The sequence below is a fragment of the Palaemon carinicauda genome, chromosome 2, assembly GCF_036898095.1.
Source record: "Palaemon carinicauda isolate YSFRI2023 chromosome 2, ASM3689809v2, whole genome shotgun sequence".
Classification (NCBI taxonomy): Eukaryota; Metazoa; Arthropoda; class Malacostraca; order Decapoda; family Palaemonidae; genus Palaemon; species Palaemon carinicauda.
Window position 1 is genome coordinate 193203616 of NC_090726.1, and position 27902 is coordinate 193231517.

General features: G+C 41.0%; 1 protein-coding gene and 1 long non-coding RNA gene across 4 annotated transcripts in view; one reads left to right on the forward strand and one right to left on the reverse strand.

Annotated features, from left to right (window-relative positions):
- LOC137629084 (uncharacterized) overlaps positions 1-26101 on the forward strand; it is a 293593-nt gene extending 267492 nt beyond the window's left edge. For all 3 annotated transcript variants that reach the window (XM_068360354.1, XM_068360367.1, XM_068360360.1), the window contains 6 exons: positions 93-178; positions 7341-7440; positions 21127-21301; positions 22152-22278; positions 23441-23571; positions 23722-26101. In XM_068360354.1, coding sequence (XP_068216455.1) covers positions 93-178; positions 7341-7440; positions 21127-21301; positions 22152-22278; positions 23441-23571; positions 23722-23780 — 678 coding nt within the window. In that variant the 3' untranslated portion in view covers positions 23781-26101. The remainder of the gene's footprint in view (positions 1-92; positions 179-7340; positions 7441-21126; positions 21302-22151; positions 22279-23440; positions 23572-23721) is intronic.
- Positions 1-27902, reverse strand: part of LOC137629105 (uncharacterized) — an 87445-nt gene that overhangs the window by 10560 nt on the left and 48983 nt on the right. The window contains exons 2-3 of the long non-coding RNA XR_011041447.1: positions 22093-22221; positions 99-244 (exon numbers count right to left, since the gene is read on the reverse strand). This is a non-coding gene — a long non-coding RNA (uncharacterized lncRNA). The remainder of the gene's footprint in view (positions 1-98; positions 245-22092; positions 22222-27902) is intronic.

Consider the following 27902-nt stretch of genomic DNA (forward strand, 5'->3'; position numbering starts at 1 on the left):
AGGGCCATAACTCATCTAATCACAATGATCAGGTGTTGTTCATGATATTTTGCATTTCCTCCCATCCCTTTGACATTCCCTGAACCCCTTAGGCTTACATTCGGATTGGGTCGAGTCGGTGTGGTGGCTCTCTCATCAACCAGTACCATGTTGTCACAGCTGGACACTGCGTTGCCAGGTAAGCATCTTCTCATTAATCAATTACTTTTATCTTTACCCGAGGTAGTGATGCTTTCATGCTGTCCTGAAACTCATTAGATAATAATTATAATGTAAGTGCAATACAGTAATGCAATCCATGTACAGTAATTCACTCCTGTTTTCTAAAATATTTTTCCTTAAAATTATAACTTGTTCTTTCCTTTCACTGAATCCCCGTTTGTTTTTAACCTAAATGCAAACGTTATATATTACAGTTCACTTATTCCCGACCATTGATACACAAAGTTTTAGTGTGTCAACAAGATACAGTATTTTACTAAAGACAGAGCTTCTTCAGCCGTCCTTTGTCAAATGCTTATTTTTGCTGTCGATAGCTGCAGTATTTCCATTACTCTCTTAAAAAATTCCCATGCTTTTTGCCTTGTTAAATATTGCTGTGTTGTATAAAATGGAGTTTTTATGATAAAACAAAGTTTTATGAATACTTACCTGGCAGTTATATATACATAGCTAATTATCTCTATTTCGGCAGAATTTTTCTAAAACTAGGCAACCGCCTTGTGGTGGTTGGGTGGTAACACCCGTTAAAGGGTGGTAGGAGGAATCATTCCCGTTTTCTGTTCTTCAGTTCATCTATGCCCGACCTGTCTCCTGAGGGGAGGTGGGTGGGCCTTTGAATGTATATATAACTGCCAGGTAAGTATTCATAAAACTTTGTTTTATCATAAAAACTCCATTTTTATGAATAGAACTTACCTGGCAGTTATATATACATAGCTGATTAACACACTTGGAGGAGGGTGATAGACAGTAACATCGTTGGGGAAACAACCAAAAAAAGTTGTAGGATAAATAAACACCTTGATTCCTTACCTGCTAAGGTAGCTGACTTCAAAGGTTCCTGCCTCTTGAGTCGCTTTCCCTTAGGAGTGTCAGCCAGGATGTGACCTGCAGTGCTGAAAACACTCAATCGAGTCTGTCAACGGGGTGAGACCAACAATCTGACTAGACTTCAGGACTACCTATTGCCCAAAATAAAAAACCGCAACTTTACCAAACCAACCACCTAACATTTGCAAAGTAGATAAAAATTATCTAACTAGACTGAGGTGACTGTACACAAGTCGAAGTCCTCAGACAACCAATAAAAAATACACCAACCTATGTACAAGTAAACAAAACTAAGGTTGAGGGGAGGTAGTAACTCCTTTGCCTAATACAGAAGCCGTAGCTACGTATGGTCCCAAGGTATAACATTTCTCATAATCCACCCTCACCTCTCTGAGGTAATGAGAGGCGAACACAGAGTTGCTCCTCCAGAATGTCGCATCCATAATTTGACAGAGCGACATGTTCTTGCGGTAAGCAAGCGAGGTCGCTATGGCCCTCACTTCGTGAGCTTGCACTTTTAAACGTCCGAAGTGTTCCTCCTCACACAAGAGATGCGCTTCTCTTATCACTTCCCTCAGGAAAAAGGACAAAGCGTTCTTGGAAAGGGGCTTTTGAGGATCTTTCACAGAACACCACAGGGAGCTAGAAGAGCCTCTCACACTTTTTGTGCGAGACAAGTAGGTCTTGAGGGCTCTTACTGGACAGAGCAGCCTCTCTTGCTCTTGACCCACTAGGTTGGTCAAGTTAGGAACCTCAAAGGTCCTCGGCCAGGGCTTAGAAGGGTTCTCGTTCTTAGCGAGAAAGTCTAATCTCAAGGCACAAACTGCCCCATTCAGATTGAAGCCTACCTGTTTTTCAATTGCATGGACTTCACTAACTCTTTTAGCTGTTGCTAAGGCCAAAAGAAAGAGGGTCTTCTTGGTAACCTCCCTAAGGGGAGCCTGTGAGATGGGCTCAAATCTCTTGGTGCACAGAAATTTAAGAACCACATCAAGGTTCCAAGAAGGGGGCTTTAACTGGGTCTGCTTGGTCGTCTCAAAAGACTTCAAGAGGTCATGTAAGTCCTTATCGCGAGACAAGTCCAAGGCTCTATGCCGACAGACGGAAGAGAGCATACTTTTGTACCCTTTGATAGTGGACACAGCTAGCTTAGCGTCCTGTCTGAGGTACAACAAGAAATCCGCAATCTGGCTCACAGAGGTAGTGGATGAGGAAATCTTGTGCTTCCTACACCAAGCCCTAAAAGTCTCCCACTTGGACTGGTAGACCCTCTGCGAAGAGACCCTCCTCGCTCTGGCGATAGCTTTCGCAGCTTGCGCTGAAAAGCCTCTCGATCTGACGAGCTTCTCGATAGTCTGAAGGCAGTCAGATTGAGAGCGAGGGGGTTTTGATGATATCTCTTGAAGTGGGGTTGTCTGAGCAGATTTGGACTTGCAGGGAGGCTTCTTGGAAAGTCCATCAACAAGTCCACCACCTCCGTGAACCATTCCCTCATCGGCCAGAACGGAGCTATCAGGATCATCCGTCCCGAATCGAGGAGGGCGAATTTCCTGACTACCAGATTGATGATCTTGAACGGGGGAAAAGCATAAGTGTCCATCCCCGTCCAATCCATCAAAAAGGCGTCTACTGCTATTGCCTCTCTGTCCCGAACTAGGGAGCAATAGATGGGGATCCTCTTGGATAAGTTGGAGGCGAAAAGATCGATGAGGGGTCTCCCCCACAGCCTCCAGAGACTCTGACAGACCTGTTGGTTGAGGGTCCATTCTGTGGGAAGGACCTGCCCTTTCCTGCTGAGCATGTCCGCCCTCACATTCTTCTGTCCCTGAACAAACCTCGTCAGCAGGTTTATCCTGTTCTCCTTCGCCCAAAGAAGGAGCTCTCTTGCTGTCTCGAAGAGAGACAGAGAGTGAGTCCCTCCTTGCTTCCTGATGTAAGCAAGAGCTGTGGTGTTGTCCGAGTTGACCTCCACAATCTTCCCAGACACCAAGTCCTTGAAGGCCTTTAGCCCCAGAAAAATGGCCATCAGCTCCTTGTTGTTGATGTGCCATCCCAGCTGAATTCCTTCCCAATAGCCTGAGACCTCCTTGCTTCCTAGTGTTGCCCCCCAGCCTGACTCTGATGCGTCTGAAAACAACACTAGGTCTGGGTTCTTCTTGTGTAAGGAGATCCCTTCCCCTAACAAGGTTGGGTCCAGCCACCACTTCAGAAGAGTCTTGACTTCTATTGGAATGGGGAAGGAAAAGGAGTCTTCCTGCATCTTTCTGTTCCATGTCTTCGAAAGAAAGTGCTGAAGAGGCCTTAGGTGGAGTCTCCCCAGAGAGACAAACTGTTCGAGGGAGGATAGAGTCCCCAGCAAACTCATCCACTCCTTCGCTGTGCATCTCTTCTTGTCCAGGAAAGTTCTGACTTTTACGAGACACTTGGTCTGTCTTTCCTGAGAGGGAGAAGCCCGAAAAAGAACTGAATTCAGAACTATCCCCAAATAGAGAATAGTCTGATTCGGTCTGATCTGAGACTTTTCCCTGTTGATGACCAGGCCTAGATCTTGAGCCATCATAAAAGTCTTCCGTAAATCCTCCAGACATTTCTCCCTCGATCGTGAACGAATCAGCCAATCGTCCAGATAGAAGGATATCCTTATCCCCTCCTGATGCAGCCAACCTGACACATTCGCCATTACCCTGGTGAAGACTTGAGGAGCCGTGCTGAGACCGAAGCAAAGAGCTCTGAATTGGAAGCACTTGCCCTCCATTACAAATCTCAGGTACTTCCTCGAAGTCGGATGGATGGGGACATGGAAATATGCGTCCTGCAAGTCGAGGGACACCATCCAGTCCCCTGGACGTACTGACGCCAGCACCGACTGAGTCGTCTCCATGGAGAACTTTGTCTTCTCCACAAATACGTTGAGAGCGCTGACATCCAGGACGGGTCTCCATCCGCCCGAGTTCTTGGGGACCAGAAACAGGCGATTGTAAAAGCCTGGGGAGGATAGATCCCGAACCGGTTCTATCGCCCCCTTGTCTAGCATTTGGTTGACAAGGTCTACTAAGGCCTTCTGTTTCCCCGGATCTGAGTACCGGGCTACTAAGGCCAGCGGAGCATCTGCGAGAGGAGGTTTTTTCAGAAAGGGGACCTTGTATCCTTCCTTGATGACTGAGAGGGACCAGGTGTCCGCCCCTCTCCTCTTCCAAGACTGCCAAAAACCTGACAGTCTTGCGCCTACTGTCTGGAGGAGACGAACTTCATTTTCTGGAGCGAGGTCTGAAAGAACCCCTGGTAGATCTTGGTCCTGAATCTTGCCTTCTCCCTCTAAAATCTGGTCTTGAAGTAGTCCTGCCCCGAAAGGGCTGCTGGAATCTCCTTTCCTCCCGTTTCAAAGAAGAAGGAGGGGCTGCCAAGGGCTTACGAGCAGAACGAGATAATAGGTCTTGGGTGGCTTTTTGGGCCAGAGAACGCGTAATGTCATTAACCAGGGACTCGGGAAAAAGATGTTGAGAGAGGGGGGCGTAAAGAAGCTCAGACTTTTGTGCATTGGTAACAGACCTCGAAGCAAAAGAGCAAAGCAGAGCTCTCTTCTTTAGGACCCCAGCTGAGAACAGAGCAGCCAACTCATTCGCCCCATCTCTGAGGGCCTTATCCATACAGGACATAATACTGGTAAGGTCCCTAGATCCTTCCATCTGTTCAGTTTTCCTTGCGAGAGTCCCAAGCGACCAGTCTAGGAAACTAAAAACCTCAAAGGCTCTAAAAATACCTTTGACGAGATGATCCAGCTCCGACATCGACCACATGACCTTGGCTGAGTTGAGAGCATGCCTTCTAGCAGAGTCCACTAAACCAGAGAAGTCACCCTTGGAGGAGGAAGGCACTCCCAGACCCAAAGGTTCTCCAGTTGCATACCACATACCCGCTCTTGAAGCAAGACGAGCTGGTGGAAACGAGAAGGAAGTCTTAACTGTTTGTCTCCGCTCCATCATCCAGTCATCAATCTTCGTGAGAGCCTTCTTTGCGGAGATAGACAGCTTCATCTTGATGAAGGCCGACTGTTTCTTGGCCTTCTTTCTGTTAAATTGGGACTGAGGAGATTGAGGGGCAGCAGGTTGGAATTCCTCTCCAAAAAGTTCAAGAAGGGAGCGAGAGAGAACTTTGTAATCTCCCACAGCGTCGGCAGGATTATCATCGTCATCAGAAACATCCTCGAGGTCCTGATCCACATCTGCAATATCCTTCGAAAGAGAAGAAGGATCCTTAGAACCCGACAAGGGCAAATCAAAGGCATCATCCTGCAAAAGACGGGTTGCATCCTGGAGTCCCGCGCTAGAAGAATCCTTGGGACGAGAGGCAGTATCGTCCCGAAGAGGCAGGGTGTTATCGCCCTGGGACCGAGAACGAGAGGCAGAGTCGTTCTGTCGTCGAGAGCGAGAGGCGGTATCGTCGTGGCGGCGAGAATGAGAGGCGGTATCGTCGTGGCGTCGTGAACGAGAGGCGGTATCGTCGTGGCGTCGAGAACTAGGGTCGGTATCGTCGTGGCGTCGTGAACGAGAGGAGGTATCGTCGTGGCGAAGCGAACGAGAGGAGGTATCGTCGTGGCGAAGCGAACGAGAGGAGGTATCGTCGTGGCGAAGTGAACGGGAGGCGGTATCGTCTTGGTATCGAGAACGAGAAGCAGCGTCGTTCGATAAGGTATCGTCCCGGTATCGAGAACGAGAAAACGTATCGCCCTGGTATCGCGAAGAAGTATCGCCTAGCGAAAGCACACATTCCTCATCCTGGCGTAGAGAGGGAGAAGTTTTCTTTAAAGAAGAACTCCGTTCTCTCTTAGAAGCAGACTTCTTAATCGGCAACGAGTCGTCTTTACGTCTGTCAGACTGGGCGTAAGGGCGGCTAAAGGCTTGTACTAAAGTCAAAAGTTGTTCCTGCATGACAGACATAAAGGATTTAGCAACATCAGCTGGGTCTTGCGGACCCGAAGGGGGGGGCTGACGAATAACACTCGTAGAAGGGGGAGGATCTTCGGCAGCAGGCTTCGCCCTTTTCACAGGCACGGAGTCGAAATCATCCTCCGACGGACAAGGTTCATAACTGCTAGAACCGGGAGAGAAAGAACGAGACCGTTCGTCGCGGTTCCATCTCCTCTTAGTAGGTCTTGAAGCTTCATACTTCCATTTACGTCTGGACGAATTCGGAGAAGAAAACAACACATCCGACACGTCTTTCCCGTGACGGTCAAGAGCAGCCTGGGAATCGACAACAGGACTGTCTGAGGCGACGGCTGACCGAGGGTACGTACCTCTCACCCCCTTTCGGTCATCGACGTACCTTCTCCCTTGGTCCTGGGAGCTTGGTAGAGGTCTAGGCCTAGGGGTATGACAGATTCGGTCAGTCGCCACCTCCACTGCACTAACACAAGCACTTTCACTTTCCTTACCTTTAAAGGCCTCCAGTTGTTCTTTAATGGCCTTCAACTCGGCCGCCAGGCTAGCTTACCGAGGGTCATCCGTAGATACGGAACCTGTAGGAGGTGCAGGAGTTACTACCTCAAGGGAAGGATCAACTTCCAAAGAGGAATCAATAATAGGATCAATAGATAAATCTACGCTAAGTTCGTCTTCCTTACCACTAACAGACTTAGACTTAGACCTAGAAGCTCTCCTAACTCTATCGAGCTCTAGCTTACGCACATAGCGCTTCATAATTAACCAATCTTTCTCATTCAAAACCTTACATTCCCCGCACCTATTATCAAGGGCACAAACAAAACCCCTACAATTAGAACAAACGGTGTGAGGATCTACCGCCATTTTCGGTAGTCTCACCTTACATTCCTCATTCGCACAGATACGGTAATGACTCTTTTCACTCATAATGAAAAACAGCAAAAAAAGCTAAGAGAAAACAAAATACAACGATCGCCAAAACCCCAAATCAGAGTACTTCACCAAAAAAGCAGACTGGTACACCGAGCAGGGAAAGTGAAGAAAAACTCTTAATGACGGACCAACGTGTTGTCGATCCGGCCGGCAGAGATGAACTGAAGAACAGAAAACGGGAATGATTCCTCCTACCACCCTTTAACGGGTGTTACCACCCAACCACCACAAGGCGGTTGCCTAGTTTTAGAAAAATTCTGCCGAAATAGAGATAATTAGCTATGTATATATAACTGCCAGGTAAGTTCTATTCATAAAATTGAAATTTGAATTATAAAAAGTGTTCATTATATTGATTAATAAAGATTATGGTAAATTTTCTTTATAATCTTTTTGTAATGTTCTTCCCAGGGCTCGACCATCTCAGATTCGGGTGACGCTGGGGGACTACGTGCTTAACTCAAATCAAGAACCATTAGACCCTCATGTCTATGGTGCTTCTGATATTAAGGTAATTTGTACACATTACAATGGCATTGGACATTTATTGTCTAGTGTGGAATCTCAGTTTGACAATTTTATTAACTAAGTTACCTTTTACATTAAATTGCATCTTGTCATGTAAGACCAAATACAACTATGTATAAAAGATGTTCTTTCAGAAGTTCCATTAACCAGAGTTTCTGTTGTGGGTGATTTTTCCTCTGTTATATGAAAGGGGAGTGTAAGTTTAAACTGATACCTTTACTGTGTTTTGTCCCAGCTACTTGAAATAATGAAATGAAAAATCTCTACACAAGTACTTCGTTTGTTCTGACACCCTTGCTAAAGTTAAAAAAAACCAGACCAGCATTTGACTGGTCTTAATTTTACTATATTTCAACATAATATTTTCTCAATCATTTATTATCTGAAGGTCGTTGTCTTAGTAGTTCTCTAGCTATTGATTAATATAACTATCCCAAATTTATCAAAAACTCAATCTTCACCTACAGTCTTTGACTTTATTTCTATTTGTTTGGAATGTCTGTTGTAAGGCTGCTAACAAGGGTTTATGAGATCTTTCTTGCTGTAAGTGTCGATTTACCCTAAGGTTACACAAGGCAATTTCGTTCCCCATGTGAATAATTACTTTATACAATTCATGGCACAGAAAAAATTTCATCTAAATTGTGTAGCTAAATGATTAGGAATATCACAAATGTTTAAAGTAATTTGTATTTTTCATAGCTGTACAAACTCGAGTCCTTTAATTAGGGAGATTGATTCAGTGCGAGCGGCAGACGATCATTAGAATTTGTTACTAAGTTGTTAACCAGCTGGTGAAGGGTGCAGGCGAGGAGCGTTGCCCCCTTTACCAACAGGAATGGCTAACTTTTGACCTTTCAGCCCAGGACAGAGGGTTGATTGAGGAGGTAAGTTGGATTAAAGGACTTTGGTTTCTACTGTATAGATAGGAAAGATACAAATTACCTTAAAAATTTGTGATTTGTTCCTATGTGACATACAAATCCTTGTTCTTTAGACTTACGGCTTGGTGAGTTGTAAGTCCTCTTGGAACCAAACTGAATGGTTCATTTTCTTTTCTGGAAGTGTCCATCATTTGGTCCTGAATGGGAGCTAAACGATGACTCCAGCAACCTTCTCACTGACTTTCATAGGGATGAAAAGACTGATAAGGTCTGATCTGTACATGGCTGCATGTACTCAATCAAATAAAGAAACCTTTCCCCTAAGGGGATATTAGTTTGGAATAATAAATCTGTATGATGATGAATAGGTTGGTATAAATTCTACAATGCTTCCCCTTTTAGGGAGGATGGGGAATATTCTTCTTTAGCCATAAAGATTGGAGCTCCGAAGTGTGCTGTACCTTACTAGCATCAGGTCTGATCCAGCACAACGATTCGACAGCTTTGTCCATGAGAGGGGGAACAGAGAATTGAAGGAGAAGAGCCAATCATTCTACCATTCATTCCAGACTTGCACCTGTACGTTACCATAGACAAGATGCTTTTTGTCCTGTGGGAGCTGGGCTGATTATGCAATTACAGTACTTGAGCAGCTACCATGGGACTAAGCACAAGTAACTTTGGGTATACTGTACTCCCATAGGTAGAAGGACATGAAGATGGTCTGTCTTTTCTAAACTATGGCCTTCATCACTTAGCCCACTGAATTTAACGTGGAAGTTTTCCTTAGGTAGGAGGAAGTCACATTGGCCATTTGGATGGCAAACAACCTGGGATGAATGTGCTCAGTCCAGTAATGTGAAAAAATGCGTTTCACCCCTACATTCCATGATCCATATTTAGGTTGTACTGTAATTGGTCATAACCCACCATGTTAGATGATATGCTCTCATCTGTGAATGAGAGACTGCAAAGGTAGTAATATGATTAAGGATTAGCAAATAATCACAATCCCTCTTGAAAGGAGCGTTTGAACAACAATTCTTCCTCTTACCAGTACTGACGAAAAGATTCTGTACTTTAGGACGACAATGACATGTACATTTTAAGTAAATACAAATTGCCCATACAGGACAGAGTAAAAGATCATCCATATTATCACTTACCTGAGGTTATATGGAGATGGAGTCAAACTGGTTGTGATTTATGGATTGATTCTTTTACACTTATTTCTTGGTCTTGCCTGTGCTAATGAAAAGTCTTTGACAGTTAGGCTTGAGGTGTCGGTTTTTTTTTTTAAATAGCACTGCAAAACCCTCATGGGACACAAAAGCATCTCCTCAGTCACCACCTTACGCTTCACAGTGAGAATGAATGGAGGGAGTCTCTAAACTGGGGTCATGCACAGGCGGGTTCTGGGTTTTGGCTATGAATTGCGGAAAAAACTGAAAGAAATCTCTTTCCGCCCCTCGGCGTGGGTGACTAAACAAGTCTCCATGCAACTCGCCTAATCTCTTTGCCAATGCAAGACTAGCAAAAAGAGAGGTTGAGAGTTGGATCTCTTGTCTCATGACCTCCTTAAAGGCACAAACAGGGTATGCATAAGGACCTTGAGGAAAAGGGTCACATCCCACTCCAGGGGCCTGAGGTCCCGGGATGAGCAAGACTGCTCAATGCTCCCACGAAGGGGAGAGGTCTATACCCTTCAATCAATAGACCATGCCCATAGCTGAGCAGTAGCCTTTGAAAGCAGTGGCAGAGAGGCATGGCGAAGGAAGAATAGGAACTCCACGATTTGTGCTAGAATTGCTTTGACCAGAGAAGTATTGCTTTTACGTCACCAATTGCAGATAGCCCACTTTCCTTGATAGCCAGCTGCAGAGGATCATCACAGATATCCAGACATCTGTGCTGAGCATCATGAAAAGCCTTTCATTTGGAGGAGATGCTGCATAGCCTCTAACCAAGAAGATTCAATGACTTTATGGACTTGTAGTAACTATGAAGATGCGGCTGACAGAGGAGAGTATATCACTGGGGTAGGACTCTCAAGACTATGAGTAGAAGAACTACCAGAAGGGATACCAATCAGCATGGGGCTATGTGGAAGCTACCAAGGTCAACCCAAGTCCTTCCGTTAAGAACACCCTGTTGATAATACCCAGGTCAGGCTGAACAGAGGGAGGCATATGCATCCAGGTGATCCCATACTGTAGATGTTGGAAGGCATCTTCAAATACAGCCCACAGGTCTGGAATAAGGGATTGATTGATTGAAAGTTGTCTGGCATCCTGACATCTAAGGTCATTGACGCCGATACCATTTACTGTATATGAAAATTAAAAGAGAATTCGATTAAAACCATAAAAATTAAGAAGTCATCAAAATAGTTATAGAGTTTTCAGAAGACCTGCTTCTGAAATAAATCTAAAAATTCCGCTCGCATAGTAAGACACATCATGTCCAAGAATCTTGGCAAGGATAAACCTGCCATCCTCACCTCGAGCCTCAAACAGATATCTATTTCTTAAGTTAGTAAAATTAGGGCATTCGGTCAACAAATGCCTCACTGTTAAAGGTACTAAGCAGTCCTCGCAGTACGGTTGGTGTTGGCCCTTCAGCAGAAACTCGTGTGTCAACCGTGTGTGACCAATACGGAGACGACAAAGAGTCGTCTCCCATTTTCGGGGAATCATGTTATACCTCCAAGGTGATATGATATTTGTTACTTCCCTCATTTTATTGCCGTCTTGACTGTCCCAGTGCTGTTGCCATTTATCACAAACCAATTTCTTGATATAAGGTAGGAGATCGTTACATGGAATGGGATACCTCCTTGGTAGCAACTCGGATGCCGCATTCTTCGCCAGTAAATCTGCCTTCTCATTCCCAGACACACCTACATGTGCTGGAACCCAACAAAATCGAACAGTTATACCTTTCCGTCCAATAATAAAAAGCCATTCTAAAATCTTTAAAACTAGAGGGTTACTAGAATTAAAAACTTCTAAAGCTTGAAGAACACTCCTTGCATCACTAAAAATTGTAAAATTACCCTCCTTTTCCAAAGCTATTTTCTCAATAGCGGTTAATATGCCATACAGTTCGGCAGTAAATATGGAAGCTGTTAGAGGAAGTGCACCTCTACAATTAAAATCATTACTATGTACTCCAAATCCAACGCCAGCATCAGATTTGGAGCCATCAGTATATATAAAAGTCGATCCCCTATGTTCTTCGACATGTTCCATAAAAAGAGACCTGGATTCTAAGTCAGTCATATTCTTCTTAACTCCAATAAAGTATTTACAAAAAGATATGTCAGGTAATTTCCATGGAGGCGTTGATGATAACTTGAATGGAAGTACCTTATTTCTAATTATATCCAGACTATTTAAAAATCGTTTCACCCGAAAGCCATAAGGTTGAGGAAATTTTGGGTGCAACTCAAAGTATGATGCGTGTCTTACAAGGCTTGCAGTCTGAAAGGCTAGAGAGTTAGGGAGTCTTTGCATTCTAAACCAATACCGAAGAATGGAAGACATTCGGTAAAGGTCTAGAGGTAACTCTCCAGCATCAACAAGGAGACTTGGGATAGGCGAGGTTTTAAAAGCTCCAGTAGATAATCTAATACCTGCATGATGTATAGAGTCTAATATTTTTAACCGGCTTGGGGTGGCTGAAGAATATACCTCACAACCATAACTAATTTTGGAAAAAATCAAGGCCTTGTATAATTTTAAAATAGTATTGCGGTCTGCCCCCCATGATGTATGGGACAATACTTTTAAGATATTCAGAGCTTCAACACATTTAGCTTTTAGCACTTTTAGGTGAGAAACCCATGTAAGTCTACAGTCAAATATCAAACCCAAAAATTTGGTTTCCGATACACATGGTATCCGTTGACCTTTAATGTATATATCCGGGTCTGGATGTACTCCCCGGATACGACAAAAATGGACAATGGTAGTTTTACTTGTCGAGAACTTAAATCCATTCATGTCAGCCCACTGGATAATTTTATCAATAGAGAGTTGGATTTTTCTCTCAACCATTGCCATTCTAGTGCCAGCAAATGATATTGAGAGATCATCCACAAATAGTGTTGAGAGAACATCCTGGGGAATGGCTGAGGATATCCCATTAATTGCTAGTGCAAAAAGGGTTACACTCAGCACACTACCCTGAGGAACTCCTTCTTCCTGGCACTTACTCTCTGATAGAGTTTCCCCCACTCTCACTTGAAAAACTCTATGTGAAAGAAATGCCTGAATAAATAGTGGCAGCTCTCCTCTCAATCCCAATTCATGAATGGTTTTAAGAATACCATATCTCCATGTGGTATCATATGCCTTTTCAAGGTCAAAAAATACTGTAACATGGTGCTGTTTGGAAGCAAAGGCTTCACAAATAGATGACTCAAGTCGTATCAACACATCAGTCGTTGAGTGCATTTTTCGGAATCCACATTGAATCGGTGATAAAATACCTTTCTTTTCAAGGTACCATATCAGCCTTGCATTGACCATCTTCTCCATGATTTTACATAAACAAGATGTCAATGCAATAGGACGATAGTTTGCTGCTAAAAACTTGTCTTTACCAGGTTTTAAAAAGGCTAAAATAATGGCTAGTTCCCAAACACTTGGGTAGCTATGATCATGCCATATTCTATTAATAATACTTAAAATAAATAGCTTTGTATTAAAATGTACATGTTTAATCATTGCATATGGAATTCCATCGGGTCCAGGGGCTGTATCGTTGCAATGAGCAAGTGCGGAATCAAATTCTCTTTCAGTGAAAGGAGAATTATACGACTCTTCCCTTCTTGTTGCAAAATTTAAAATTTTCTTTTCTTCAGTGCTCCTATACTGGTGACCAGGGGCTCCTTCACACTTGCTGGATACATTTGAAAAAGGATTAGCCAGGGCATTGCTAACTTCATTTGCTTCAGTTACATACTGGCCATTCACCTCCAACACTGGTGGTGGGTTGGGGGTGAATTTGCCAGCTATCTTTTTTACTTTCCTCCACACAGAAGATGGTGGTGTTCTACTGTTAATGGAGGAAACAAAAGACATCCATGACTGGCGCCTTGCTTCTTTCATGGCACGACGGAACTGTGCTCTACATTTCTTGTACATAATTAAATTCTCATCAGTTCGGAGTCTACGCAATCGTGTTAGAGATCTTCTTGTGGCTCTGTGGAGTGCAGTTAGTTCTGAAGACCACCACGGGACTGGTCGTCGTTTGAATAATCCTGTTGTTTTGGGAATTGAATTGACTCCTGCTGTATGAAGAGTTCCATTCAGCAGGTCTATGGCATCATCAATACTTTCAAACTGTTCTGCTCTCCCTTCAATTTCACTTAGCTCACAAAATTTAACCCAGTCTGCCTTGTCTAGATTCCAACGTGGCGATCTTTGCAAAGGTGGACCCTTGTTGGTGTTTATAATGATTGGTGCATGATCACTAGTATGCCAATCATCTAATGTCCTCCAATCAAAATCAAGAAGGCAGTTAGAGCTTGCAATTGAAAGGTCAATGCATGACAAAGTACCTGTCTGAACATGGAAGTGCGTGGGCTCTCCTGTATTAAGGAGCCCCACATCCTCATTCTCCACAATTGATGAGATAATATTGCCCCTTGTGTTGGCCAAAACATCACCCCATAAAGGATGTCTACCATTCATATCTCCCAGTAAGAGAAAAGGTTGAGGGAGTTGTTGAATAACTTCTACTAAATCATCATATAAAATATCATCATTTGGAGGTAAGTACAGAGAGCATATTGTATATTTTCTCCCTATATCAATTTGTACAACAACTGCCTGCAGGGTTGTACGTATAGACACGGGTATTTGGGGAACATCTCGACGAATGTACATGAGACTTCCGCCATGGCTCCCTGCTTGTTGATTATATGGTGTTCTATAGCTAACATACTCTCGAGGACTAGGAGTGTTAGAATCAAGCATACTTTCCTGGAGACATACTATTATGGGGGAATGCTCATGAATTAGGAGCTTAAGTTCTTCATATTTCGCCCTCAAACCCTGACAGTTCCATTGCAAAATGGAGGAGAAAACTATGGATTATTTCTGGAAGACGTCTTGGGTGAGGTCTTCCCATTAGCAGTTTTTAATCTAACATTATTACTTGTAGGTTTCTTCAGAGATGGTCTTGTTATGTTGGGTTTTACGTTGGAGTTTTTCTTTGTATCTTTTTTATATATTTGTTGAGGGGGATGGTGGACCTCAACTTGAATTTCTGATTTATTTAAATTGTCTTCTGGTTGATCGCCAACATCAACAGACAAAACATCATATTTATTTGATGTCATAATTCTAGTATTTCTTATGGAAGGGGGTGAGAGAGATGGAGGTCTCTCTCTTTTACGATTAATAGGTTGCAGGTTACCAGGTTTTTGTACCTTCCCCACTACAGGTACACCTGATAACTTGGTGTCAGGTGGAATCTCCATTAAATCAGGCAAGGATATGGCCTGGGAGAGGTTAGTACTATCCTTTGTAATGGGGGACAAAGGTTTGATAGTGGTGGGCAATGTCTTTTTGTTGATACTCAATGATAAATCTTTAAGAGGAGATGTTCTTGTCTTATGCAGCACTTTATCAATAGATTGTGAATTCCTTTTTCGAGAACTACCTACAGTAGTAGGTGGGTGAGATGATTCCCGAGGAACTTTTTCTCCTGTTTTTAATGTTTTTGCATAAGTATTAGATTTATTTAATAATCTCTTGGCATGCCCCACGCTTACATGTTCAATAATTGATTTATTGAGGGCAGCCTCTTTTAACTTATAAAACTGGCAGCTCCTATCATTAGATTTATGATTAGAGTTGCAGTTTAAGCATCTTGCCTCAAGTGTACAATCCCCATGGTAAATTTTGGAGCAAGTATTACAAATTTTTTCATTATTGCAAACTTTGGAAGGATGTCCAAATTTAAAGCAATTATAACATTGCAGTGGCTTCTGCTTAAAAGGTTGAACTCTGATCCTTTCGTTTTCTATGTCTATGTGGAAAGGTACACCAGCATCCTGGAAAGTAAGAACAATCATTGATGTTCCAGGTACTTTATGTACTTTCCACACTGATAGGGGACACATGGCCAATATCTCCTCTTCAGTAAATTCATACAGATCCCTATTAAAAACCACTCCCCTTCCATAGCTAAAGTTTAGATGGGGTTTGATGTCCAATTTTATATCATCATTTACTGTCTTCAAATTAGACAGTATAACAGACTGTGTGTATGACTTGGCCTTTATCAAGAAACTTTTCTTCCCGAATCGAGATATATCTCCAGGTGCGATCGTACCTACCTTCCTCTGAAGAAATTTGCATATCTTGAAATAATTTTCCGTACCTCCCACAGATTGAGCAAGAAGCCACATTGGTGGTTTTGGCTTTCTTTGGGATGGTATATCTGCCTCTATATCTTTATCAGCCCAGTCTGCTGGTGTGTAGACATCCAGATCTTTAGGTGCCCCATCACAAAGAGCACCCTTAACACTCATATTACCTACTTTAATATCAACAATGTTACAGCTTGCATTAAATGCTTCCTCATGACAATTAAATGATAACCAAGATTCCCAATTATCATCTTGAAGTTTCATTCTAATTTCTTTTATTGATCCGTAACACTCAAATATTTTATGTAGCACATCATAATTAGCTTCTAAAGGGATTTGGGTAACGTGCAGGACTTTCAGTTTTCCTGTGTTGCCCAAATTACCCTTTTTCAGAATGTTTAAAGAACAGTCCTTTTTAGTTCCTAGGTCGTCAACGGAGTTTTCTTTAAATGAATTGCCAGAGGTCGTCAACAGTGCCGGGGGCGAGTCAGCATATCCAGGGGAGGTGGGGTCATTTTCACAAGAATCCATCATAAAAAAGAAGAGAGAAGAGTGATTTTTTGAAGTTTGATTTACCTGCTTGAGAACATTAAGGCATCACATGTTGGGAAGGAAATTTACACTCTCCACTACCGGCACAGTGAGAGTATACTTCCCAGATGGTCCACTCCATACCCTACCCGAAGGATAGCATCAAAACAGATATAGAGGCACAGGTGTAAGCTGAACCCGCCTGTTAGGACTGAGACCAAGAAACTATGGAATCATCCTCCCCATATCTGTAATGACGGGCTTCCGGCCAGAAGCCGAGAGTCCTACCCCAAGCATTGGATCCCCCTGGATTCCGAAGACCCAACACTTGGAATAGTTCCGCCAAAAAGGTCCAAACCATCTTCGGGATGGCTGAGATCATCCTATACACTCACATATAGCTTTGAGCACAAACGCCTCCCAACCGCGACACCTTTCACATTCATCAAAGCAGGCAGCAATACCGGATGCATAAACATCCGCCCAAGTGGCAATAACAGATGTAGAAACATCCATGCCATAAAGAGAAAAAAAAAATAATAAACATACATATATATGTAAAAATATACACATATACATATGGAAAATTTTACTCATAGGGTTGGGACAGCATCATGAAAGAAAGTTTATAATATTAGGAGAAGGTTGAAGCAATATAAAGAGGAAGAAAAAGATAAGAAAGAGAGAAATTTAGATTCGAACTGGGGGAGCAATTTCCCCAAGTTCGAGAGCCCTCTTGCCCGTCACCAAGATTCAGCATGGGAATGAAATGCCGTGCTGAAGCTCAATGACTTCATCAAGGCATTCTCTCATTAAGAGGGTGGAATAAGGGAGCAAAACAGGGAAGCCTTCTGATTTGCCGAGTGATAATCAGGTCAATCCCAAGGGGCAAAAAGCCTCTCCCCTACACAAGGATGTAGGGCCCACTCTGACCCTGTCCCTGGTGATAGTGTGTCTGCTATTTCTTTCCTTAAACATTCTGGGAAAGCTTACAGTACTAGAAAAGCTGCTTGCATTTTGAAGATGTCTCTAAACTAGAGACCAAACACCCAAGGTGACTAGGTCACCAAGGTGTGCTCTCCACCTCTCTTATGCGTATCCCAGAACAGTTGCATGTCCAGAGGCGTTGACTCGAGTGGGACCCCACCTGCCGAGCTCACTAGTGATCCTTCAGAAGGGATCTCTGGGGGAGACACCCATGAGGAATAAGCTTCTCCAAGGAAAGGTGGCTGAGAGACACTTCCAGTACCAAGCTGATACATCGTCATGAACAGAAAGCCACGCAACCTCCTTGAGCTTGCTGATGCAATTTTCTAACGGAAAGTCTCAGTCAGTCGTTGAGATACACGAACAGTCGTATGTCATGCGAGTGGGCCTAAGCAACTACCAAGGTGAACAACCCATTGAACATCTGAGGAGTTGTATACAGTCTGAAGGATGGAGTCTTGAACTGGTTCACTGTACTGTAGAAGGGGAAGCGGAGATACTTTCGAGAAGACTGTTCAGCAGGCACTTGAAAGCATAAAGTCTCTTTTTTAGACAGAAGACAGCATAGACTGTATTGTTTCTATCTTCATCTTGGTTTGTGTTCAGAGTAGAGAGGTCTATATGGGGAGAGGGGGGGCAATCCTGAAAAAGTAGCAAGTATTCCTAACAGAGGACATTCACTACCCAAGGCTCGGCCCAGTGTCTATGCCAAATCTTCCACTGGCGAGACAGGCATCTTCCCCTTATTCTCAGCAATGGGAGGGGGGGAGGGGATAACATTAGCCTTTCCCTCCCTTCTTCCCACCACCCAGTTCTTGAAAAGACCAGGCTGGGGTGCTCGAAAAGGCTGTGCAGGCACAGGCTCTTTTTAGGGGTGAGGTTATGGGCCGTGCCAATTGGGGTCTTTGAGCAAGCGCAGGGTAGTTCCTCAATCACAATCCCGCAAGCTCGGCCACTACGTGTACTTCCTTCTAAGGGCCAGTGCGGTGGATCAGGGAGTCCTCCAAGATTCCTTCGCTCTACAAAACTCCTGGGAAGGAGAGATGTGGCATTAGACATGGCATCCCGCACTGATGAGTTCCTCAGCGATTACACCACCTATGGGGTAACTGGTTTTGAAAAAGAGAAAACTAAAGCATCTCGTATCTTGAAATCCCAGTTATCGTACTGGTTTACTGAGTGGCGAGCCAAAAAGGTCACAGCCTTCAACCAGACACCATGAGAGACTTGTACTTCTCCTAAGACTTAGGGATTAATAGCACCATTGTCTTTGAGTAAATTACTGCTCCTGACCACTGGTCAAGCCAAGAAACGGCATGGAAGGAGGCCAAGGCTGACAACTCCAAGGCCTCTTACTCAGATGCCAAGAAGGACATGTAGTGTATCTAACAAGTCAACCTGCAAGAGAGGCTGATGCAGTATTTTCTGGCGTTTAAAAACTTTGATGCCTGGAGAGTGGGGTAACAGGATCTTATTTGACCAACTGAACTCAAGTTCTCAGATCCGATTCAACTTTATCTTGAGCCAAATCAACAAGATTTAACCCTGGCAAATCCAAGGAAGGCCTTGAACCTTGAGGAGTACCTAAGTACTGTACCATCACTGACAGGTTCTTACTGATGGAGGTACCAAAGCTGCCACTCCCAGACCACTGCACGTATGGATGAGAGCAAGGCCTCTCATGAAGGAACTTTCTGACTTGTGGTAGTCGGCATCTGCACCAGTCCATGGTCTGGTGTCCTCAGGACATCCAGACTATGAGTACCCTCACACCCAGCTGGGAGACCATGAGATTCTACTACCCCCATGAATACACTTGTTCCACCCCCAAGAACATAACCCAGTACGTAATTGGAGGCTGACAAGTGCCCGGGAAAGCCAACAGCAATGGGAGGAAAATCCCTGTTACGGGTCCCAACAGAGATGGCTGGAGTACAATGTACTCCTCCCTCTGCCGAGCAGGGCAGGGGACAGCTACGGCTCATGCCTAGTGGCATGATGGAAAGGTTCATCCGCCCCAATTACTTGGTCTTCTATGGAATACTTGACAGCCCCGAATTCAACCGGCTTGAATGAAATCTTGCTGGAAGAGAAGCAGGAGTTTACTGTCTCTGAAGGAAGAGTGATGGAGGTTGCTCTTAACGGGAGCCACAACACTGGGACACACTGTCACATGGGAGAGGAAAGGTACAATCACAGGGCCTGTGACCTCACAACAAGCAGAGCCAGAGGCAAAGCCACAGAAACTGAGGGAGCAGGTGATACGTGTCCCGGGAAGCGGTGGGATAAACAAGGGCCGAGATAGGGAATTGGCAACACACTTTGTTCTTGCCCACCTAACGTTAGGTTCAACACCTCCCAGTGCCGGCACCATTTCCGCCAGAATATCAATCATTCTTTGAGTTTTCAGTCCTATTGGGCTTGGGGAGGGGGGTTTTACTGTAGTCCCTGACATTGGCAGCACCACAACATCTTTCATCACTAGCATCACTGGGAATACAGGGGTCACTGGCACTGGGGGAACCAAGAGCAGTAGCAGCCTTAGCTACAAGCTCCCTCAAAAAAGTCATGGGGATCCTACCTGAAAGACCTAAGGAAACCCAAGATTCCCCAAGGTCAAACTCATCATCAGTAGTCTGCATGGAGATGGGTGAAGAGCTTCCACCTTTTGAAAGGGTGCAGAAAGCCAGCCAATCCAGATCCAAGAGTGAATGAATGAATGATTTAAAGTTTTCAGGCATCCTGACATCTAAGGTCATTGACGCCGTCCAGATCCAAGAGCTATTTGCTCCCGATGCATACAGTACTCCCCCTATGACCGACCGAGGCAGGGGCGGCAGCAGCAGTCGCACCCCACTAAGAGACCAAAGCAGTAAAAGACGTCTTCAGGGTGTACGCCTGCCATTGCACAGGAGGCCACGGCCTGCACTCTGCACATGGAGATGACTGCAAACAATCATGTCCTTTGCAAAATGCACTTAGGAAGTGTGGATCTACAGCCGGTTTGCTCATAAACTGGTTGCAGCTACCACCCTTCCCCTGGACAAGTATGAACACCTCACTTAACTTCCATCACATCACAAATAATTCAACAATGCATTCACTTTCTGTAGCAAAAAAGGAAAAAGTTTGGTAAGGAGCCGACAGTACATGATTACCTGTCAGTGGCCGAATCAGAAGTGAGCTGTTCTGGCTGGGAAGGAAGGTGGAGCTCCTCACCCGCACCTTTACTAGCTGGTGAAACATTCATCGACAAATTCTAATGACCAGCTCCTGCTGAATCAGTCTCCCTAATTAAAGAACGAGGGTTTTAATGTTGCATAAGAACAAATGGGTAATTTTTTCTCTATAACCAAAATTTTCAGAAGAAAATCTTCCACAAAAACAAGAATTAATTATTTTTTTTACTCCAAAAAAAGAACAACACAGAAAAGAGAATTTATATCTTCATTGACTTTACCAACCTAGACCTTCAATTCTATATAAGAATTTGTTTTCGTGATGTATTGAGCTGCTCACACCAGCAATTTTCACAAAACTTTTGTTAATGATGAAAATAGCTGTCCTCTATTTTCATCAGTTAAACCATCAAGCAAGTGTTGTGCTTTCTGATGACTAAATGTTTCCCAGAAGGCTTTTAAGATGCTGTACTATTGTTTAGTACATCAACATGTAAACATTCTGGCTTTAAATATAAAGTTTCATAAGCATTACACATATGATTCAGAGTTAAAACTATTGACATTGTGCTTAATAATCTGTATACAGTATAAGTTATCATTTCACAATTGTTGCTACTTCTACCCAAATATTCTACAATTAAATGAGCAAGATCTGTAAAGTTGTGTTTTAGTATCACTTCAATGATGTTTTTATCTTGCAGGTTCATCCAAACTTCAAGTTCACACCACAGGCTGACAGATTTGATGTAGCTGTGATAACCCTAGATTCTCCTGTGCGCTATGAGCCACACATTCAGCCTATCTGTTTACCTGAAAAAGGCACAGATTGGCTGGGCAGTTATGCTTTTGCTGCTGGATGGGGGGCATTGGAATCTGGTAATGAAAAATTACTTGTGTAAAAGAGTACAGTACTTAGACTGACTAGACGTTAGATCCAAGGATACCAGCTGATTTTAATGCTGCAGACTGCTTCTGACACAATCTAATACTTTTAGGGTGCATATGAGATCAATTTATAAAGTGCTTACTCAACTAATTTGTATCAGCTGACTCATTTGACAGGAAAATTGCTGCTGACTATGATTCCTAATATGGGTGAAAATAATATGTTGATTGTATAATTTTCTAAAACTTAATAATAACCTTGTTGCGTTATATGCTATTGCAGGTGACAAGACTAGCACAGTGAGCATTTCTGATTCTGGACGTTTCTGTGCAAGAAAGACGATACTTTATGTTTGTGTGTATGAAGTGCTCCGGGGCTAGTTTGACGCGAAAAACGATCCATTGTGTATTCGTTTTTAACATTCAGGGCAAAATTTTATGAAAAAGTGGTTTTTACTCTATTTGGTCCTCCTTTCTTCAATTTTAACTTTTAATTTTTAAAATTAATTGTAAGACAAAAGTGTTAACTTTCAATTTTTAACATTAGTTGTAAGACAGAAATGTTAACTTTCAATTTTTAACATTAGTTTTAAGACAGAGTTGTAGTAAAGCTGCTCAGCTGGAATTAAGGGTATTTGAAATATTAGCTACCAACTTCATGAAATAAAATGAAATCTTGTTTATTCTCATTGAAATTTAATAGTATTACTTTATTTGCCGATATATTTTAATAAAATGAAATAACAGTAAAGTGTGAATCTTAAAACTTACAGAACTGTTACCTGTTTTTATGATTGATATAATATCCCTTCTCTTCATTATATCTGTTTGCTGCATACAGGCTCTCGCGCAAGACCAAAGAAGCTTCAAGTAGTAGATGTCCCAATCCTTGATTCAAGGTTATGTGAGGACTGGCATAGACAGAAAGGCATCAACGTTATTATATATGATGAGATGATGTGTGCAGGGTAAGAAAAATTTGCACTTTAAATTAAATTTCTATCAAAAGTTTAAAATAATTTTACTGCAATAACTAAAAAAATGCTGTTTATGAAATTTCTTGAGCTACGCTTTCTTTGTTGAAAAACAAAACACACTTGTAAACTGATTGGATGTACAGTGAACCCTCGTTTATCGCGGTAGATAGGTTCCAGTCGCGGCCGCGATAGGTGAAAATCCGCGAAGTAGTGACACCATATTTACCTATTTATTCAACATGTATATTCAGACTTTTAAAACCTTCCCTTGTACGTAGTTCTGTTAACAAACTACCCTTTAATGTACAGAACACTTAATGCATGTACTACAGTACCCTAAACTAAAACAGGCACAAATATTAAAGGTGATTTTATATCATGCATTTCCTAAACACGCTAAAAAGCACGATAAAAAATGGCAACTAATGTTTTGTTTACATTTATCTCTGATCATAATGAAGAAACAAACTGGAGGTAGAGCTTTGCTTATTACCCAGACATATTTCCCATACTTTTCCCTTAGAACTACATCACATCTTCCTACTTTAGATATATATATATATATATATATATATATATATATATATATATATATGTGTGTGTGTGTGTGTGTGTGTATATATATATTTATATGTATACACATATACATACCTACATATATACTTAAATACATGCATACATATATATATATATATATTACTGTATATATATGGGTTATGGAAAAAATCCGTGAAGTGGTGAATCCGCGATGGTCGAACCGCGAAGTAGCGAGGGTTCACTGTATACCATTATGTAAAACAATGAAACCTTTGGTAATGTTTCTGTACCCGGAAGAGGTTACCATGTGAGTAATAATGTATCGATCATTCACTTCATAAATCTAAACAGCAGTTCCCATTTAAGAACAAATCTTTTGGACAAGCCCTAGGAGTGTCAAAATGTGACTTGTCTCATTAAACTAGTTAAGGATAAATATTCGAGGGTAATCATGTACAAGTTTCATCCTTGGGATGAGGAAAGAAATTATCTTCCAGTGGATTATACTGTAATGGAACACATCAAGTCATAAATTTCAATAACAGCTTATTCGAATAACAAAATTGAAATGGTATAATTTTTCTCTTTCTCAGTAATAACCCGTCGATTGTTACAGGTATGCACAAGGAGGTAGAGACTCGTGTCAAGGAGATTCCGGTGGACCTCTCATGATTCAAGATTCAGGTCGTTGGTACTTAGCTGGTATTGTTTCCGCTGGTTATTCTTGTGCAGAAGTAAAACAACCAGGTAAGAATACTGCATTCCTTAAAATTCACAGTATTTGATTGAAAATATCCTCAAAAATATCCTTAAGCAAGTTTGATATACATTAGATGTGCCTTTTAAAACTTTCATACTTTCCAAAATCAACTGACCATTCATTCTTTACTTCAACAGGTATATATCACAAAGTGTCATATACAACAGACTGGATCTCATGGGCAGCAAACTCTTAAGCCATATATATATATCTCGAAATAGGAGCCGAGGATTACTGTACCTAAGCAAAGAATATTTCTTGCTCCTGTTTATAATGTGAATTTAGATACATGATGTAGATCACATTCTTATTTATTACAACTAAATTTTACAATTGATGTCAATTTTGTATTAGAGCTGTTACATCATGCACAGACCAAATTTCATTGCTTTTAAAAGTCAAATCCATTAGAAACATGAACAAACTAAGGTAATTCACAAAAATTAAATTACTCTGAAAGCTATGATAAGTAAGGTATTTGTATCATATGCACAACCTGATTTTTCACTATTTAACGAGAAGTTTAGCTGTAATAATTTCTCTATGGCCATATATAAAATTGTCCTGTAATGAAATGTGAATACTTCATCACTAAATACAAGAATGTCCTGGAATATTGTATCATAAATATTCCATGTACTTGTTCAAGATAGCAACAATTTTTAGAAGACAAGAATGTTTATGTACAGTATTTATATTTGTAAATAAGGCAGTAATTTCAAGATACATTTAGAATTATGTATCCACTTCATACATCTCACATTGTAAAGTATACTCATGAATACCAGTATCTTGAGTTGCTGTTAATCATAGCTCAACACCACCTGAATTTTGTTTCAAAACAGCAAATGCCCAAGTACCATACAATCCTGTGATATCACAATAATATTTTACCATTATTTAACCTTAGTAGTCATTCAAATAATACTGGATTTCACCAGTATTTTATTGTCAACACTTAACCTAATTAATATTTTCAAAAATAAAAGATTTTTGACATCCTCTTTAAAATCAACGAACAGTCAATTTGAAAATGCCTCCTTAAATTAATTACATATTTATGTTCGAAATCCGAAAATTTAGATGTACTTATATTACTACTACTAATGCAAACTCTGAGATGTGATTAGGCAAGAACTAACATATTGAAAAAAAAATATTGGAGTTATTTACTTTAAATATTTCAGTATTGAATGAATGACTGCAAAATGTCTTGTCTCTAGTTTGTATATTTGTTAATCTGTACAGTAGTCAGTGGTATTGTAACAATATGTTGCAGTATAGTTACTTAAAAGTACTTTTAGCAAACAGTTTTTTTATACTTTGAATGAAATAACTTCTGTGAGGTCATTCCAGCAGGGTCACCCATCTCTGTCACAACTCAGGGGTAAGAACTGTTTTTCTTTATAGAGAGCTGACCTTATGTGAAAGCTGAGAAAACTGCCAAAGACTTGTTGATATATTGAAAAATATTGTATAATAGTCCATTTCCCCTTTTTGTATACTGCATGTCATGATTTTGTAAAGGAATAGATTACCTTAGTCCTGTTATTTACTTTGTCAAATGTTTGTACTACAGTCTACATAAAGAGAGTGGAGATACAGTTTCTGTGTTTTTTATATATTAGAATGATAGATATATCATTAACGAAACCAATTAAAATTAGTGTCCAAGTTTTCCTGTTGATATTTAACTTGTTATTTTGTTAATCATTATGGATTATTTCTTATTTTTATAGTAGCCAGAAAACTTGGAATGCTTAACTCTGTTAATTACAATTATGTGACTGGGAGGTTAAGATCTTAGAACTGTATGCATAAGCTCCCTTGCTCTCAATGCAATTATGGCATTAGGAAAACTTCATAGTGCTGAGAAATTTCTCACTACAATATGAAAATACAGTAGGTTAAAATGCAAACATGGATGGCAATGCAACTTGTTTAGAAGTAAATGTAAGTTTAAAATCTTGCTAAAAAGAATTTTATCTTCTAGCCATACACAAATTGAGCTTTACCAATTGTTTATGAGAGTACTTTGTGTGTAAAAGTTAAAGGCTGTACTGAATAAACCAATTTTGTTATTTGGAAAACAATTAGATATTATGTAAAAATTTTCAAGGTTTCATAAGCTCTTGATGTTACAACTTATCATCATAATCAATTTCATTTGCCATAATGCCACTCCCATTGTTTCTCTAATCAGTACCAGTGGATTAATGACTAATTCACTGTTTTCACACTACTGTTGTCTTCACAAAGATGATGCTCTGGTTAAATCAAGATCAGTGCAAGATTCTTTATATAAGTGTATATTTTGAAATGTGTAATTATAAATAAGAATGATATATAAATAATTTTTGAAACGTTTTTTACTATATTAAACTAGTTTCATGATGCTCTTATTGTGTTGGTGTCTCATTTGAACGGGCTGGTACCGTCACGAACACTTCAGTGTAAATGTTGTATATACTGTATAACTAGATTTTTTAAAGACAATCTAAATAAATCATTGTAATATACCTTTGTTTTAATTCCTTACAGCCTAAACTGGTCAACATTAACTGACTACTTCTCACACAGAATTCCATAATAAACATTATCAAATGAAGGTTATAATGCTGCATGATTATTAAAAAAAAATATTAAACATCCTTAGTCATCACTTTAATTTAGAGATCATCTCGCAATCCATTCCTTTAAAACTACAGTAGAAAGGGATTACATTTTCTTCAACAATGTGAGTTTTAGTTCAATTGATATTTCCTTTTTACTACATTTTGTAGATAGATAATATGACAGCTGTCAGCCATAAATTCCACTAAAAGAGCTTTCTGAGGTAACGATGTTACATAGCTTGGTAGTCTGCACCATCTATAACAATGCCACATGAGTTTTGAATATGTGCAGCCAATAACATTCTTTGATGGAAGTTAACAGCTAAATATCCATAACTTTCAATTTGAAGGTAAAGAATATATTTATGAGCTAGTAATCCCCTATGGGGAAGAACAATGACTTCCAATTAGAAGCTGACTCTTGTATTAAGTCAAAACTTTTAGAATTTATAACCGTAATTTAACATTTGTCACTCCTTTGGTATGCATTAATTTCAGAAATCTTCGCAGGGACAATTACTGACAAAAAATATTTAAATTTCATTGTCCATCACTGAATCTAACACGTCCTGAAACCCAAGTTTATGAAATAAATAATTAAAAGAGAAAGAATAATCTGTGGGGGGTCTTTGACTGGCTCTAAGGGTAGATATTGAGAAGCATTACTCCAGGTAGACCACAATACCATACTGTAATTAGGTTTTGAAGGATCCCTTTATGGCACAGCTGTTTAGTTAGTCACAGCTAACACGTTATGATCTTTGAGTTAGGAAATCTTTTGGGGGGAATAGTGGTCTTGAATTTAGATAAATTTTAAGCAACCTATACTATCAAATAAAGTTTGAGCACCCAATAGATCTAAAGAGAAAAGGCATGGAGATGTTGAAAAGCTAATCATGACCCTTAAAACTACTCCCACCAGATAAGGGAAGCTTTACTTAAGTCAAGATTCTGAGGAGCTGAATTGAGACCTATAAGCTACAGAAGCTGGTCACTAAGGTTCTCCTTCAAGTCAAAGAAGAACCTATGCCAATATTTGGCTTTTTTTCAAGAAACCTGCTGCCTAAACAAACAGACAATCCTTTAGACCTCAGGAATGGCCTCCCCTCTGCTCTAAAAGACAGTATGCTTTAAAAGCATGAGCATATTCATATGGAGGTCCTACCTTGTGGGATAAAGTGCTGAGCACTAGGTCCAAGGTATAAAGCCTCAGCACAAAGAATTGAAAGAAACTCCGAAGTGCAAACACAGGCGGGGTCATTCCATGCTTAACAAGCATTAAGAGTTTAGTCACATAGAAAATAACACACAAGCTACCACGATTCTCAATAATAAAAAGACTACAGTAGGTATAAATGCTAAGAACACTAGTTGAGTCCTACAACAATAAATAGTGAATACTAACTAAGAAGAAGCCACTAAGCAGCAAATGATAAGGCATATTGGCCCAATGGTGTCTACATATACTTTAGTCATTAAGACACTAACAGTAAATTGTATTAGTGAGCAGAAGAGGCAACACAGAGGAGCAGGCTATGAAAAGTTCTACTCGCGCCGTCATTATGCGTGTTGCATACATTTTTCATAATTTTGACCATCCTTTGAATTCAGATTTTCCCAGACGGTACCATCCCGTAAATAGTATTAGGTACAATGTTAATTCTAACAGCGTTGCTTTCTTCATCATAAGGCTCAATACTACA